At 42.9% G+C, this 17,589-nt stretch overlaps 2 protein-coding genes across 3 annotated transcripts in view; both read right to left on the bottom strand.

Annotated features, from left to right (window-relative positions):
* Positions 1–17,589, bottom strand: part of PIP5K1B (phosphatidylinositol-4-phosphate 5-kinase type 1 beta) — a 294,224-nt gene that overhangs the window by 215,105 nt on the left and 61,530 nt on the right. The gene's annotated exons all lie outside the window — the stretch shown is intronic.
* Positions 1,866–6,256, bottom strand: PABIR1 (PP2A Aalpha (PPP2R1A) and B55A (PPP2R2A) interacting phosphatase regulator 1). The gene has a single exon (XM_026519330.4). The coding sequence runs from the start codon at positions 5,376–5,378 to the stop codon at positions 4,515–4,517; it is 864 nt and encodes a 287-aa protein (XP_026375115.2). The 5' UTR covers positions 5,379–6,256; the 3' UTR covers positions 1,866–4,514.

Here is a 17,589-nt window from a genome sequence, read left to right as displayed (position 1 = left end):
ATTTTTTTTTTTTTTTAAATCGCGTTAAGTGGAACTCATGGCTTGCTGATTTAAGATTGATTCTCTAACAAAATGAAATTAGCCATGAAAAACATAGGCAAAACTGAAGTGGGAGTTCTGCAAGAGATCCAATTCTCTGTATACTTTGTCACAGCTGATCGCAAGGCCTTGAGAAACGGGGCCTTGTCCATCACCCACTGCTGACTTCTCTCACCATCCTCAAGGCCTTGGCCCATAACTCAGCTACACTTTTAGCAGAATTGTTAATTGCTTCATACACCGGACTCAACCTAGGATCTACTTAATGAATTCTTAAACCTAGGTCAATCCAATCTACTTCTTTTGCACCTGCCATCCAACTGCAACCTGGAATCCAGTGAGGCCTAGTCAACCTTCCTCTTGACCCTGAGTCACTGCTTTACAGATTTTCATAAGGCAACATTAAATCTTTCTTTCACTCAAGCTTCTAACTCTACTCCCGCCCACCCTCAAATATACTAGACTACTTGATAATTGGAAAATAGAAGCAATCAGATACAAATCCTTTCCACTTTTCATACACCTTCCTCCACACCTATCTAGTCGTGCAACAGCAAATCAACTCAACATGTACTATCTTTGTTCAAGGCTTTGCCCCTCTCCTTACTGCTTTTGAAGAAAAAAAAAAATGCCTCCAGACGTTCTTTCTCCGGCTTACTCTCTCTTCTATTCACTGATGCTACCCAGGAAATGCAGGTTACATCACATTCCTTGGTTTGTTGTTGCGACAATTATTCCCATCTCCCGCCTCTCTCTTGGATCGTCCAACGTTTTCTACTGCTTTATAAATATGGCCATAAGAAAAAAAAATTTCTTCGTCCTGTTTCCCTCATAAACATTGACACCTTCCCCCTCTTACTGCCAAATATCTAAGAGTGGTTTCTTGCTGTAGGTGTGTAAGCAGCTGAACTAACATAATAAATCTAAATCACTGGAAGGCATCCTGATACAGGTTATTCTTGATAACAATCCATCTTTGAAGTATGCTTAAAGGTTCTGACATCCAGCAGCCGCCGATTTGGTGACCATGATTTTTTCCATTTTCGTAGTGTTTTTAACGAACACAATAAAGGAAAATATACCACACAGGCTTGTTATATATGACAGACTGTACTTTAACTAAACGTTGATGTGCTTGGGGGACTTCCAGCACAAAGTTTATAGTTTAGCAATACTAATACCTTACAAATGTTTTTCGAAAGGTAGTTCTCACATGAGTTAAGCCCTTACAAAGTAAGGACTAAAGTTACGAACAATAATATGATAATGTACACGGTCTATATAAACTCTTAGAGCCTCATCTGATGTAAAATTTACCACCTATATAGAAAAATAAGCTCACGGAAATAAAGGTTTCCCTATACCTTCAGAGAAAAGGATCTGGCAAAAGGACCTAAAATGGGAGAGAAGATCATGTATTTAATGAGAAGAAAGCAAGCCAGTGAGGGTGGGGTACAGAAAACAAGGGGAGGGATGGGCAAGGGTCAGATCCCCCAGGGCCTCCTGGGCCAGAATATATTTTGGTACACTGTAAACATAACAGGAAGCAAATGAGAAGCCTTAAGCTGGGCGATGGAAGGATCAGATATGCAATTTTAAAAGGATTACTTTAGTTACTGTATGGAGAATGAATGGACAGCTTACCAGAGCATGTGAGAGGGACAAGTGGGAATTAGGCTACTTTGGAAGTCTCAGAGGGAAATGAATGGTAGCCTGGGTCAGAATGAGTGGAAATGAAAACAAGGTCATAGATTCCGGAAGAGAAAATCACTAAGACTTGGGGAAGATATGGGAGAAAGAAAAGGAAGAGAGATGTCAAGGACATGTTGGTTTCCTGAATTTATATACATATATACATGGAAGTGAGAAGTAAAACATCTTGTACAATATATACCGAATTAACAGAAATTACCAATGGGAAGGGAAGATGAATTTTACATAGTAAAAGGCAGACTTTCATTTTTTACTATATAGATATCTGCATTGTTTAAATACTTTTATAATCAGCAGGTATACATTCTTTCATAGTTAAATTAACATGCAATAAAAAAGAAACAAAGCATTTGCCTGGCTGAAAAGGACAGGAATGGCATTTTGGGGGGAAGAAACAATCCATCCAAAGGCACAAACACATGAAAGTACATGGCATATTTAAAGAATATCAAGTAGCCTAGTGTTTGCAGAGTAAGAAGGAAGGATGTATGTTGGGATAGGATGAGCAGAGCTGTAGAGCTGTTTTACAGTATGCCCAGTTCGTGAAGGAACTTACTATATGCCAGGCTACAGAAAGCATTCCCTACGCTGTGGGAAATGGGGAAGCACATAAAGTTTTCAAGCAGGAGGGTGAAAAAAACAATCAAGTTTATATTTCAGAAAGATCATTTTAGAAGCAGGGTGAAGACTAGGCCAGAAGGGAGGTGGGAAAATGGGCGAGATCACTTAGGCTGGAACCTAAGTTTAATCAGAGGCAACAGTTGAAACAAAGGGGAGAGGTCTGAGATTCACTTCAGTAGACAGGACTTAGTGATTATGCTAGATGTGATAGGGAAAAGGGAAAGTAAAAAACACTTCCCATGGTTTCTAGTTTAGAAAATCAGATAGTGAGGACATCAATTTAGGTAATCAAGAACAGGTTCAATGAGAAGATACTAAATTTTGTTTTGGAGATGCTAAGGTTAAACCACCTCTGGAAGCAGGTCAAGGTACCCAACAGGAAGTTGGATATACAGGTTTGAATTGGAGGAACAATGTCAGGACTGGAGCACGTGAACTATTACCCAGAACAGATAATTTTCAGCCTACGGACACAATCTTACCCTCGACATAATTTCATTGAATTCTTAAGGCAACTTTCAAAAGTTGACCAGTTCCATTTATTCTCATAGTTGTAAAAATTCCACATAATTGTTAAAGTCTCTGTAAGCAGTAACTTAGAAAGCCCGAGCTTTTTGTCTTGGTCTCTCTTTTATTTCTTCCCCTTCCCCTTTTGTCTGCCATTCTTTCTATCTACCTAGTAAAGGAAGATATAGGAAGTATAATATAAAAACATTTGATATTAAATATTTTCATATTTTGTCTTAGTTGTAAAAGGCAAAGAAAAGAACATTTCACAATTCCACCTTTAACAAAACCTAAGTTAAATAATGATTTACCTATGTGACTCTCCACTGATTTTCTCTTGCAAATCACTGACCCTTAATCAACTGGCGTCCCCAAAGCAGTCAACTCCAGCTGTAGCTTTAACTACACAGGTTCCTGCAACAATTCCACAGTTCTGTTGTTGTTCACTGTCAGAAATCCAAGTCACACTGTACCTCTGTCTAACCGATGGTGCCCTAGTTTGGTGGGAGGTGGAGAGGAAGGACCTGTTGGCAAGGAAACAGCTGCTTCCTTCCTGAGCCAGGGAAAACCAGGAAGGTGACAGATGGGCAGAGCAGAAAAGCAGCCAAAAGTTGCTTTCGCTCCTTGTTGGCAAGGATTTTCACTGAGGCACAATTGGATATTTTAAAGCATATCAATGATTGAGAGACTTGTATCTGCCTGGGTGCTCTGGTGAAGTTCAACAGGGCTTCCCACATTTTCTACATTTGAAAAACTTTTAAGTTTGCAGTGGTACAAAGAACCTGATCTCAGCCTATGTACAGTGGGCTAAGACTGCAAGGCACTGTCCCATTTCCCTTCAGGATTATACCCAAGAGAATGCACTTTCTGGTTTTAAAAAAAATTTTTTTTAAACTTTTCTGTAGTTATATTTGCATGACTCATTAGAATTACTATTAAAATTTCATTAGAAAATGTGTTTAAATGTTTACTTTTATATAGTTAATTTAAAAAGATTTGTTGCAAACTTTTATATTTTGTTCTTTTATCATTCCCCCTCCCAGCCACTTGTGTACCCAGAAATTTAAATATCCAAGGACTCCTGGATAAAATAGACAACCACTGGATTGATATGTTATAACTAACATTTTTAAAAATTGCTGTAAATAGCTAAGTTATTCTTCGTCAAATAGAAATTAGCAATCACTGAAAAATAACATTAAAAATTAGTGTGGGCATGAAATATGGAATTTTAAAACAACAGTTTACTATGCTGATTAATTCAACATTTATATTTGCATCAGAACTTAATAATCCCATAAATAAATAGAGCTCTCAATTATTTTAAAAAATCAAGGGATAACATATGTATTTAAACATATTAGCAGCATAAAGACGTATGCTTCAACACACTTATTGGAAAACGTCTGAAAATATTACTACACTGAATTCAAGGGCATCCGCAGGAACCTGACATAAAAGTTCTCTAGAGTAACAACATTTCAGGAAATTCCAAAAAAAGGAAAAGGGTCAAATAGGAAATAGCCTCAAATTAATTGACAAAGTTCAGTGCTTGCTCCAACTTGATTTTTCTCTCCATTGCAAAACAAAAACAACAACAAAAAAAAACCCGAGTCTCGGGATGGGTGGGTGAATCACTTCGATGAAAGTTCATCTACTGGAATAAATGGAGAGGCCGCTTGGGCAGGCGACACAGGAGAGTCGGTGGTAGTGCTGACTTTCGCTGGTGAGTTACAAGAAGATCCGGCACTGCTGCTGTTTCCATCAAGGGTATCAGACGATACACACACACCAGGATCTGACAGCTGTGCAACGTCAGAAGAAAGCATGTTGGTGATGCCCTGGAAAAATCTCTTTGGCTGATATTCAGTTTCCATTTCACATTTTCTTTTCAATGGTCCAAGAACACTTGGTCTAATGCAATTGATGGGACTCTGGCTTCTCCGGGTAGTAAATCGAGTCGTTGGGCTGGGAATAGGACTTGGAGGCAATCCATTGCTACTCACAAAACTTTGCAAGGATGGTGAAAAACACTGCTTCCCAATCCCCCGGGTGGGTGACGGTGCTGGTGACACCGGAATGAAATCGATGCGCTTCGGGGAGGCGGACTTCTCCACGTCGTTGTCACTCAGGCTGAAACTTTCCTCCCAGGAGTGGCTTATCTGCATTGCGTTCTGCACCTCGCGCTCGTGGACGGTCTCTCGGTTGATCAAGTCCATGCCCTCCTCCTGTTTGATCTGGTGCAAGCGGCTGCTGTGCATGCGGACGGGTGAGGCTGGCAGTAGCAGGCCGTGGCGGTTCGGGAACGTTGTGCTGTTCCGCCTGGCGCTTGGCGCCTCGGCCTGGAACACCGGCGAAGTGTCACTGAGGCCGTGGATCAGGGGGGCGCTGTTAGACCTCCTGAGGCCCCCGCCGGCGCCACTGCCGCCGCCCTCCGTCGGGCTCCCGCCAGTACCCGGAGGCAACTCCAGGTCTAGCTCCATCTTCTCCTGAGCCATGTCGGGGGCAGGGAGGCGGGGGCGGCGCTCAAAGACCTAGGACTCCCATTCCCCGCAGTCCAGGGCCAGGGCCACCGCCGCCGCAGCCGCCGCGAATCTGTCAGCGGGCTCGTCCTTTTGCGCATGCGTGCCCTCTCGCGCAGGCGCTGTGAGATTTCTCTCCCCGCGGCGCCTGCTTAATGCGTAATAGCCGCCCCGCAGCCCTAGGGGGAGGGGCGAGGAGTGGTTGGGCGGCTATTCCGTCCATTTCTTCCGCAATTAGCTATTGAGCTGCAAGCTCGCCGTACGCGTGTTAATAAGGTTACCATATTCCCAAGTATGCGTTTATAAAACGAGAGCTCTGAGAGGCCGCTGGTGATATGGGGCTGTATGAAGGGGAGTGGAGCTTGGCCTAATCAGGGAGGGCTTCCCTGAGGAAGGGACCATATCCTGAGATCCGAAGGAGACAAAATGGGTGCGGGGTAGTGAACCGTCAGGGAAGCGGGAAGCTAGGGCCACCAGCGTGGTGGCAGGCGGGAACCAGGAGGTGAGGGAGGGAGTGTGGCCTGCAGTGGAGAGTGAGGGCTGGCCTGACGTGAGGTGGTGGACCCCGGCAGATTCTGGCCTTTATCCTGAGAACAATGAAAACTCAAGCACGGGTATAACAGCGAGAGCAAAGCCTGCTGCCTGCTGTCTGCCTGCTGTCTGGAGAAAAGATCGTAGGGAGATTAGAACCTACAGGAAAAAGACCAGAGGGGACAAAGTCTCCTAGGCCAGAGGAGATGGTAATTTGCACTGAGGTGTTAGTGTGGGAGAGAAGAAGAGTACAGTGCTCAATAATCTTCATTCAGTATGAGGGATTAAACGAAGGGAAAAAGCAATAGGGCTTCATGCTTTAAAAATAAAGACAATACTTATCTCATGTAATTAATACAAACTTTGAAACCTCATTAAAATGGGTTTATATTTATTCATGTATTAAGTTTTTTTTTCTATGTACTAAGCATTGCTATGAAAAAGGCCCTAATATGAGGGCATTTAACTTCTACTGAAGGGAAAGAGATAAATGAGCTATTTTCAGATAGTGGTAAACCTTAGGAAAAATAGGATGGTGTGAAAGAGCACTACTGACAGAAGGGACGGGGCAATTAGAGCTGAGATCGAACTACAAGAAGCGAGTCATGTTGACATCTGGGGGATGAATGTTTTAAGCATAGAAAATAGCACGTGCTCATAAAGCCCTAGGCAGACGTGAGGCTGGTGATCTGGCATGAAAAGAAAAAAGGGCAGCTGACGCATAAGGAGGAGAGTGGTGTGAGGACAGAAAAGTTTGGATCTCATCCTAAGTACAATGAAAAGCCACTAGGGAGTTTAAAGCAGGAGAGTAATATTATCTGGTTTAGGTTTTAAATATCGCTTTGGCTCGGTGGAAATGAGGCTGAAAGCCAGCAAGAGTGGAAGCAGAGAGGCGGATCAGGAACCTTACAGCAACAGTAGAGACAGATGACTGGGCGAGGGCTGTAGCAGCAGTGACAGGGAGAAGTAGATGGAATCTTCCTATTGGAAGTAGAACCAATAGGGTATGCAGATGGATTCGACTTAGATGATGAAAGGAATAGACAATTCAAAGGCAACACCTAGGTTTCTTAACACTGGAGAGATGGCATTATTTAGAGGGAGAGATGGCATTATTTAGAGAGAGGGAAGGAATGGTTTTCCAAAAAGTGGAAATTAAGAGTTCTGTTTTGGGCGATGTGAGTTGCAGGTGGTTATCAGATATCCATGTGGCTGTCTGAACTGAAAGCAAGCTTAGTGATTTTTGTTTGTCCTTCTCTTTTTGCAGTTGACGAAAGTAAGGCTCAGAGAGGCTAAGTGACATATTCAGTATCCTACAGCTTGTTTAGTAGTGGGAACCAGTACTAGAATCCAGCTCTCTTTTTCCTAGTCTATGCCTCTTTCGCCACTGTATATCAAAAGAGCGTTTCATTTGAATTCCCTGTAAAATACAGGTCCTAATGATATAATAATGTTGATTATTTATGCGTATAAATATATAGAAATTGATTTAAGCTTTCCAAGTGTCAGACACTATTCAAAGTGCTTCACGTGTAGTACCTTACTTACGTCCTCACAACCACACTATCAAGGAGGTACTGTCCTCATTTTGCAGGGGAAACTAAGATGCAGAAATGAAGCAACGTCACCAGGATGAGAGTAAAGAGCAGAATCTGAGCTTTCTGGCTCCAGAGACTGGGAACCACGTTCTCTCTTCCAAATGCAATGATGTTTTAGAACTCAGAGAAGCCACTTCCAGATTGTGAGCTTTGTGAAGGCAATAGTACTTGAGACAGGACTTGAAGGATAGAATTTTTATAGAGTGATGAGATTTTCATATAGAAGTGGTGGCATGATAATAAAATAGTGAATTTGCTAATACATGATGTATGCAGAGAAGAACAGTAATGGGGAAAAACTTGGAAGTTAGAGTGAGAGAACCAGGGCTCTGAATGCCAGGCAAAAGGGCTCAGACTTAACATGTGAGGCAACAGCAAACAATGGAAGATTTCTGACAAGAGAACTATACTTTAGGACCTGCCAGGCAGCTCAAGGATGGAGTGAAGTGGAAGAACGGAAGGGAAATAACAAAGACCTATGACCTGCCAGACACTTTAAACACTCCATAGTCCTACTTAATCCTCATTGCCATCCTGTAAATTAGATATTGTTACGCTCATTCTACAGAGGGACACCTGAGGTTCAAAAATTGCAAAAGGGGGGGGGGGAGGGCGCCCGGGTGGCACAGTCAGTTAAGCATCCGACTCTTGGTTTTGGCTCAGGTCATGAACTCAGGGTCGTGGGACTGAGCCCTGTGTGCTCATTGCGGAGTCTGCTTAGGACTCCCTCTCCCACTCCTTTTGCTCCTCCTCCCCAAATAAATAAATCTTTTTAAAAAATTGCAAAAGGCCCTACACATACATGGAAGAATAAAAAGATGAACCAATCTGAATCAAGGTCCCACTTCAAAACCTACACTGTTTATGCTGCCTTTCCCATGGATTAGAGAAGGAGAATCTGATGGCTGTGAGACAAAAGCTAGGTCTAAGCTCAAGTTGGGAATGGCAGAAAAAGGAGATGGATTTGAGAGACAGGAAGGTAACAACAGCACCTGACTCCCTGTGTTGATGGAGGATGAAGAGAGAGGCATCACAAATGACAAGTTCAAGCATGAGTGGCTGAAAGAATGGTACATTATTGAATAAAAACAGGAGACAGAAGAGGAAGAGCTTTCAGAAGAAAATTTTCAAAAGAAAATTTGCCTGTTGCAAATGAAGAGCTTTCAGAAGAAAATTAACATTAGATAAATAGAACAAAGCATTAATTCCAGAAATTTTAATAGCCACAGCATATTGCTGATTTGCGTATTATGAAATTATTACTAATTTGGCTCAAATGCGCCAACATTGTTCATCTATGTCTGGATAAGTACAATTATTATCTTTATTAATAAAGCACAGAGATGGTGGTAGGTCCACAAAATCAAACATCTGCACCCTTCGGTTCTTGCCTGCACACGCCTATTAGCAATCTTCACTCATTTCCTTGCTTCCACCCCTGTCTCTATAAGTCAGTTCTCCAACCAGTCTTCAAGGTAATCCTTGAAGGGAAGACTTGAATAGAACCTCTCAGTGGATTCCCACTTAGAGAAAAAGTCAATGTCATTACAACGGTCTGTAGAGCCCTATCTGATCTGGGTCCCTGCTGTCCCTCTGACCCCACCTCCAGATCCTATCCCCCTCACTGCCTTCCCTACAACTGCAGAGGCCCCTTCCTGTCCTTCAGCCCACTAGGCATGCTCCCCCTTCCACCTGGCTTACTCTTCTTCCAGTGGATGTCCACATGCTCTAACCCTTCAGGTCTCTACACAAATGTCATTGATTGAGAGGCTTTCCCCAACCTACCCTTATAAAAAGCAACGGCAGTTTCCGACGCCAAACCTACACTCATTCCCATGCCCCTTACACCATCTTTATTTTCCTAGAGCACCAAATGACCTGTATGTGTATATAGTGTCCTTGCCTCTTATGCTCAAGAAGGTCAGCTCCGTAAGAACAAGGCCTTTGCTTTGTTTCCTGCTGTGTGCCTGGTATCCAGACCGGGGCCTAGTACATAGGACTCAGTAAGCAGCTGAATCACTGTGCAAATGAGTGATCGAGGACTGAATGGACTAGCAGAGCTTTGTCCAGAACGGGAGAAAACTCTGTTATTGCAAAATCCAGCTTAACAGGCTTTTCTACATTGATTCTAAGTACTTCTTACTTTGACAATTCCTTTTCTTTTATCGAGATTATGAAAGTGCCGTCCAGACTACACAGGTCGATCACCTGAATGAACCGTTAGGTGAACTAGGAAACTGGAGCCTTACGTTTCCACTCCTTTTCAACCATATGCAGATACACTCTTGATAGAATCAAAATGCTCAGTGCTGAGGATTCTAAGCAGTGTTTAATATATTTAGTTACTGCTTCCTCTCAAAGGAATAAAGGACAAATGAGAGAAAACAGCAGCTACAAATTGCAATTCAGCCTGTTGCAAATGAATAATGCCAGAGGCAGGATTCAGGAGATTGTCCCTGAGTCAATTCATCCTTCTGGTTTCACTCTGGGTATGAATTAAATACCACACTTAGACAGCTGATATTCACGCTCACTCCTGAGTCATAAAAGCAGACATCTATTCAATAGTTAAGCTTTACTGTGATGAATATTACATTTTCTGAAGCTAACAGACAGTTTCCTTTTAATTCCTAGGGCCAGTTTTTCACTATTAAACCCCCAAGCATATGGCAAGGGCAAACATCTACCTCTGAATCCATCCATATGAATGTGAAATACAAACATGTGTGTGTATATGTACACTCTTAACGGACTGACAAATATCTCAACGCCCCACAGTAACTAGCATCACCAATCTAGAATAAAAATACCGCAGCAGAAAACTGGACTTTCATGGTATAGGAACTTAGCAGCATCAACTAATTCAACCACTTAGGAAAAATGGCAGTACCTACGAGAAGAAAATATATGTATGCTCTATGGTTCAGCAATTCCACTCCTGGGTGTATACCCAAGAGAAATGCATGCTTATGTGTCCTAAAAGACATGGCCAAGAATGTTTCTTGCATTATTATTGTAATAGCCCCTAACTGGGAACAACCCAAATGTCCATAAACAGTTGAATGGGTGAATGAATTATACAATGGAATTATTCAACAACATGAACGAACTTCAGGATAATGTTGCAAGAAAGAAATCAAACACAGAAGAGTTACATACTCTGTGACTCCATTTTTATGAAGTTCAAGAACAGCTCAAATCAATGTATGGTGGTAAAGTCACAATACTGGTTAACCCTTGGGACAAGTGACTGGGAGGGGCACAGGAAATGTTCCATCTCCTGATCTGGGTGCTGGTTACACAGGAATACACACGCGTGAAAATTCATTGAACTAAATACTTGAAATGTGCACACCGCATCATATAAGAATTAGACTTCAAAATGTTATTGATACAGAAAAAGAGAATGGGAACTTGAAATGTAAATGGAAGACAGAAGAGAGTAAGAATATTTCAACTGAAAGGAAGATATTCTGTTCAAACACTAATCATGAGTCTAAAACGGGAATGCTGACCTTCCAAATCTCTCTGACACACAACAGTATCAGTGGAAGAACAGCTAGCTGGCCTTGCCAGCCCAAAGAATGGACACAGAAATACACACACACACACACACACACACACACACACACACACACACACACACACAGAGTCCTCAAGCTACATTTCACTGGGGCCATAAACACCAACAGACTCCAGCCACCTCACATAAGCACTGGATACCCATCTGATCACCAACAGAACCACCAGCCCTCCTTGATCCTGTTCCCAAAGTGTCCTCAAAGTTATTTCTAAGAAGTCATGATGGAGGAAATGAAGCCCAGTTCATAACCTTTGACTTTCTCAACTGTGTATTTGTTCAATCAACGTTGACAACATCCTCCTAGCATCATTCATCAGCATCACTCACGAGATGGAACAGTTATAGTAAACGGAGTCAAGGAACTCAGAGGGGGCTGTTATTACGTATGGAAAGCATGAGAACTGCACTAAAGGACACGATTTTGGTCACAAGGAAATTATTATCCTGATGAAAGAAAAACAGAAGATGATATCAGAAGCTTATCAGCCATTTGCTTTCCAATTATTGAGAGCCTGCTAAGTATAGATCCTCTCTAAGGTATTTACCCTCAAGGATCCTTCATCTAATCTTAAAACTTTAAAGTGACAGCAAGGATCAAAAAATCAGAGCAGAAGTTCACTCTGGGACTTCTGACCCCTCTCACTGTTCATTTTCTATGGCGGCTGAAAGCCATCAGCCTGCTCGCATGGAGCCACGCCCATCATACGGAGATGGGCCGAATGGTAGAAAGGGGCCTCAAAGCCCAAACAGAAAAAGCTCACAGCCTAGGCCCTCAGCAAAGTTCAAGTCAACACATAAATGTGAACTGTAGTTACTTTATTCAGTTTTCTTAAAGGAGAATATCAGGGAACTTACTAAAAAGAGCCAGCCAGCCAGCCCCTACTCTCTACTGCCTTAAGTCTTTCGATAGCAGAGAAAAATGAGTTGATATTATTTATTCCTCACTGGTTTTGTATGTTTTCGGCAGCGTTCATTTTGTGGTGCCTTCACTTTGGCATCGAACTTCTCCTAGGCCATAAACCAAGGCGATCGCTGCTATCCATTTCTGTGGCTATGTGCTTCTCTCTGCCTGCCATCTTTCCCTAGCAGGGCTGATCCATCTGGCAAAAAGGAAAAAATAACTCACGGCTTTACGGATAATGTATAAAGTTAACTTTAAAACATGCAAAGGCTACAAATCTCGTTGGATTGACATACATGGGCCTTCCAGTTGGGTGTCTTGGAAGCCTGTATAAGGGCTCACCAAATTAGTACACAGCAGGACCAAAGCAAAAAAAAAAAAAAAAGAAAAAAGAAAAAAGAAAGAAAAGAAAAAAAAAAGAATCGAACCTGGAGTCAGACTTTCATACTTGTAGCTCTGTGACCCTAGACAAGTCTGTCAACCTCTCTGGGCTTATCTCATTTATGAAGTGGGGACATAACGTCTTTATGAGGATCAAATGGCCTGGCGTCCATACCAGGCCTTACAAACACTAAAAGGCCCTGTACAAACAGGTTCCTCTGTATTAAAATTCTCAGTGCCATTATCAGAGAGTGGTCCTCTCCACTTTCCACCCCTCTCACCCCAGGGCTTCCTTGTTTTCTTGCTTTTAGTTTGATTTTGTGGAAGAAAATTCTCTCTTCACCTTCTTCCCTGAGACCGTAGTAATTTTTAGAGATATACATATTCTGTGGTTTAAAAAAGTATGAATGGGGGCGCCTGGGTGGCTCAGTCGTTAAGCAACTGCCTTCGGCTCAAGTCATGATCCTTGGGTCCTAGGATCGAGCCCCGCATCAGGCTCCCTGTTCAGCAGGGAGTCTTCTTCTCCCTCTGCCTCTGCCTGCTGCTCCCCCTGCTTGTGCTCTCTGTCAAATAAATTAATTAATAAAATAATCTTTAAAAAAGTATGAATGGAAAGGTTCATATGCAGTTGACAGTTTCTGACAAGGAGAAAAAAGAATAAACTTCCTTTCTAAGAATTTTACTGAATCTGAGAAGAGATGGACCCCACAGGGGTAGAACGGCCGTCAGTAAAGTAAAAACGTGGCTGGATCAGTGAATACTATTCCCAACAGCAAGCCATTTGTTAATCCCCAAAGACAGCAGCTACCCTCCCTGGTCCTGCCGAACTTTTCAATTGGGACTAATCCCAGAGGCTTATTCTTATTTATTCATTTTAAACCCTGTTTTGAATTACTGCTGTCATGCTACCGTCCTTCCTGGAATCTAATAAAATGCAAAGGGACACGTATTTGGCTATGCCTGATAAACAAGTTGAACACAGCCTCTTTCAGACAAAACAAGCAAAGTAAAGGGGAACAGACTGGAGAACCATTCAAGAAGCTTCAATAGTCACCATTCCTCAAGATGTGTCTTTCCCTCCAGGTAGCTGACACCTATAGGGATGTTCTGAGGAACAGGCCAAATGTTCCACAGAAGCTGGAAGCCAGACCTAAAGACTGGTAAGCAACATGCTTAAGGGACATTTTTTTTTGGCTTCAGAGGGTGGCCACTGTGCAGCCAAGAGTCCTTTACTCTGACACTTGAAGATAGCAAGTTTTAATACTGAGACAGAGGGCAGTTCATGATTTGTTCTGCTGTTTTTATCCACTGTCCTTCAAGCTAAATAGGACAAGTAAATGCAACAAAAAGAACACATATTAAGGGTGGGGAGCTAATTCCTCCTAGATTACACTAGCTCATTTCTTAACTGAATGTTAAGAGTAGTCCCATTTGTTAGTATGAAGTCTGTTTTTACCACTCATGGAGTTTAGCCATCTGAAAGTTCCTACTCATTAGGAAATGGTACAGATTGTTCTTTCCCCCCTCCTTTTGAAAACCAAAAGTCTAAGATAGATGTCTTCAGCCTTTATAATTAAGATGCTTTCCACCAATGTTTTCATCATTCTTGTCATCATATAATAGAGGCTTATATTAGGTGAAGACACATGTGCCAGGTACTTAAAAAACCAGTAAGTACTGTGTGTATAAACTTGTTCAGTCCCCACACCAACTCTAGGATTATTGTCCTCATTTTACAAAGGTTTTAGAGATGTTAAGTTGCTTGAGGTGACATAACCAGGTAAGTGGTAGAGGAACTGGAGTCCAGAGGTAAGCTCTTAATCACCTCACCTTCTGCCCCTCAAGAAATACACTTGCATTTCTCACACCTGCCACATTCATGGTGCTCCAGGTTATCTTCCAAGAATATCAGGGGATGGGATATGTACAGGGTAATCATTCTGTTTATCAGAAAGACAGATGAGGGCTCCATATACCTGCATGGGCTTACAGATACCAGTGAGGTCACAAAATCAGGCAATTAATCAATGCTCTATTGTCCCAAAGGAGTCATGAAACCCAATGCAAAGGGTTAGAATCGCAGAATTTCTGATCAGGAGGCCTCAGAAATGACCTACATTAGGGGCACCTGGGTGGCTCAGTTGGTTGAGCATCTGACTCTTGATTTCGGCTCAGATCTTGATCTCAGGGTCATGAGATCGAGCCCCACGTTGGATTCTGTGCTGAGCGTGGAGTCTGCTTGAGATTCTCTTTCTCCCTCTGCCCTTCCCCACCCCCTTGTCTCCCTCAAATAAATAAATCTTTGGGGAAAAAGATGACACATACCGAACTTGACCAGCCAGTACACTGAGGTTCAGAGAGAACCAGTAATTTCTATGAGTTCAAGAAGGCCTCCAGGACAGAGGTGAGCAGGATGCTTTATTACGTTTGCACAGGTTGCTTTGTGATGTTTGCTCCATTGGTTCCCCTTTCACTTCAAACTCCTTCTCTAAGCAACGGCATCTACTTCCCTGGTTTTAACTACGCCCAATGTGCTGATGTCTCTCACATTTCTATTGCTAGATACTGCTGACCCATCTCGAGCCTGGAATCTGTAGCCATTTACGAGGCACTGCCCCTTGAGGCCCCACAGGACCTTGCCAATGAACAAACTCACTTTTCCCTCCCCAGATCTCCTAGTCCTGAGAATGAAGTCCTGGGGACACAACAGTCTCCCCAGACAACCAAGTTAAAACTCAACATGTTCTAGATCTCTCCTCTCCTTCCTGTCTCTCTCTCATCACTGTACCTCCTTAACATCTGGTGATGTTTCCTTCCACCTTTGTGACTAAAGCACAGGGTCCCTGTCCCCCGCTCCCTGCCTCCTGCCATAACGCCAGTGAGTCTTGCTCAGTTAGGATGGCTCCCATCTTACCCAGTTTGCATCAACACTGCCTGGAGAATTCTCTGAAATGATCTCATCAAGGTAGTTACAGCCCCTTCCTCTTGCTCAAATTCTTTTATTGACGCTCCCGCAGGGCAAGAGAATAGGCAGGCAGACTAGAGAGAGAAAGACACACTGAAAAGAGGGAAGAGGCAGCTAACCTTAATACCTCCCCAGATTTCTCTAAAGCTTTACTTCCTCTGAGCGAAAAGTACTGTAACATAGTATTTAAGAACGTGGGCTCTGAAGTCCGAGAACCTAGGTTTACGTTGTGACTGTAACTTACAAATGTGTGACCTTGAGGATCAAGTTACTTACCCCCTTGAGCCTCTGTTTTCTTACCTAAAAAATGAGAACAACAGTCAGTCGCTCTGTCAACTGATTGTTGGGAATGTTAACGGAGGTAATATGAGTGAAACTCTTAGATCACAGCCAGACACGAATGAAACTTCTCCAAAGAGATCCTGCAACCATAACCTGGACATCTTATTTAACTAGATTGCGGTCTCACTGCTCTTTCTCTGGCACCAACCACCCAGCCAGCAACTCATCAGGTATTTACGGAGCACTAGAACTTTCTGCAGTTCAATCTGAACACGGAACCAACACTGCTAACAAAGCTTCCCTGCCAGAGCCCTGAGATTTCAAATTTCTTCATGCCACAAAACACTTCCTCCGAGTCTGGTATGATTAAGGTTCTATAGAAGGTATGAGAAAGATGCAAAAGACCCCAGGGAAGGTGAGAGTCCAGGAAGGAGGGAAGCTGCAAATTATTAACTATGATATAGGCTCGATCTTGTGTCCTCAGCCTTCAGTGAGCATCAGAATCATCTGTGGAATTTTGATAATAAATGCAACACAGCCCCAGTCCAGAGAATCCTTTCCAATAGGGCCCGGGGCAGGGTAGTGTAATTTTTATTAAAAAAAATTTTTCCCCCAAGTGAATCTGATGTGCCCCAAAGGCTGGAAACTACTGGGGCAGGCGGGAGAGCATCTCCACAGCTTGGAAGTACTTACTCATGGACTAAGAGCTTTGAAGATGAGGAGATTGCTTTCAGCTCAGAGGAAGAACAGACAGTCTATGAAGAGAGTCTGGTTTAACTTGCTTAACTTGGAGCATGAGAAGCCACCTTACAAGAGTACCAGTTGAGTAAGAGCTTTGAGAATTTTTGTTTTTCTATTACCTGGCTTCCTTCCTCTCTGCATTTTGACCCAGAGAGGTCAGAATCCTGGCAAAATGGCCAAAGGCAGGGGAAGAGAGAACCACACCCTCCTTAGGACCCCAGCTCGGCTTTGGCTTTGCGGGCAGCAGACCCCCACCCAGGGAGGGGAGCAGCTGATTTGTGAAGCTGGAGGCTTTGCCAATTGCAAAATTGCAAGGCACCCAACATCCAGGCCAGCTGCAGACAGTGACTTAAAGTGACAGGAGGACATTTTATTGCCTAAGAGTAAGCAGAAAGGTCCCTGAGTTTTGCACTCAGAAGAGCAGACCTTTCCCCATTGCATAAATTTACAGTGAGAGGCAAAAATAAAAAGTTCTACTCACATCCCACGAGTGCTGCTTGGTAGCCATGGGACATCAGACACTTGTCACACATGGCAGAAACACTCAAGAATATAAGGATTGTGGGGGATTCTCACATCTGGGAGACACCTGGTGACCTTGGAGAGAGGACGCTGGTGGGGGTTGGGAGACTGGAGTGGGGGTGGGGGGGGGAGTCCAGGAAAAAAAGCAGATGGAAGGAGCTGGGCCCCAGGGGAGGTGGTAACAAACAGGGTGCGGGGGGTAGCCAAATAGACTAAGCTTTGGAAAACGTGACTGATTCAGATTGAGAGAAGGTTTTTCAAGTTCTGACTGGGTGCCCGCTGCTTTCGTGTAGACAGAGGAAAACAAGCAAATAAAATGTCACCAATGACGGGTCACGGGAAGGTTCTTAAGGATGGGCCTTTCTGAAACTTTTTTTTCCTCTCCAGAGAAAAGATAAGTGGTTAAGAAAAATGTAGATGCCCCCCCCCAAAAAAAGATACTTGAGATGAAAAGCCCTGAAGTGGATGAAGTGGAATTGAGGGCACCAAGAATAGGTTATAAATATTTATTTAAAGTCTATAAAGTAACCTTTAGCTTTAGATCAGTCAGATCTGGGGGAAATTATATCCTTCTTCGTAAAGAAGAGCTACAGTTTCAGAGTGCTACTTATATTTCACCAGCTCCATGACTGACAACGAAAAAATTCTACTTTACTTCCAAGAAAATGTAGGCAAAAGGCAAT

This window comes from Ursus arctos, unplaced genomic scaffold, assembly GCF_023065955.2.
Source record: "Ursus arctos isolate Adak ecotype North America unplaced genomic scaffold, UrsArc2.0 scaffold_33, whole genome shotgun sequence".
Lineage (NCBI taxonomy): Eukaryota > Metazoa > Chordata > Mammalia > Carnivora > Ursidae > Ursus > Ursus arctos.
The sequence above is the reverse complement of the archived record's forward strand: the minus strand, read 5'-3'. Positions and strand labels throughout refer to the sequence as shown.

Bases quoted from the DNA above. Each gene is read 5' to 3' on its own strand.
- PABIR1 (XM_026519330.4), bottom strand. From the start codon at position 5,378: ATGGCTCAGGAGAAGATGGAGCTAGACCTGGAGTTGCCTCCGGGTACT.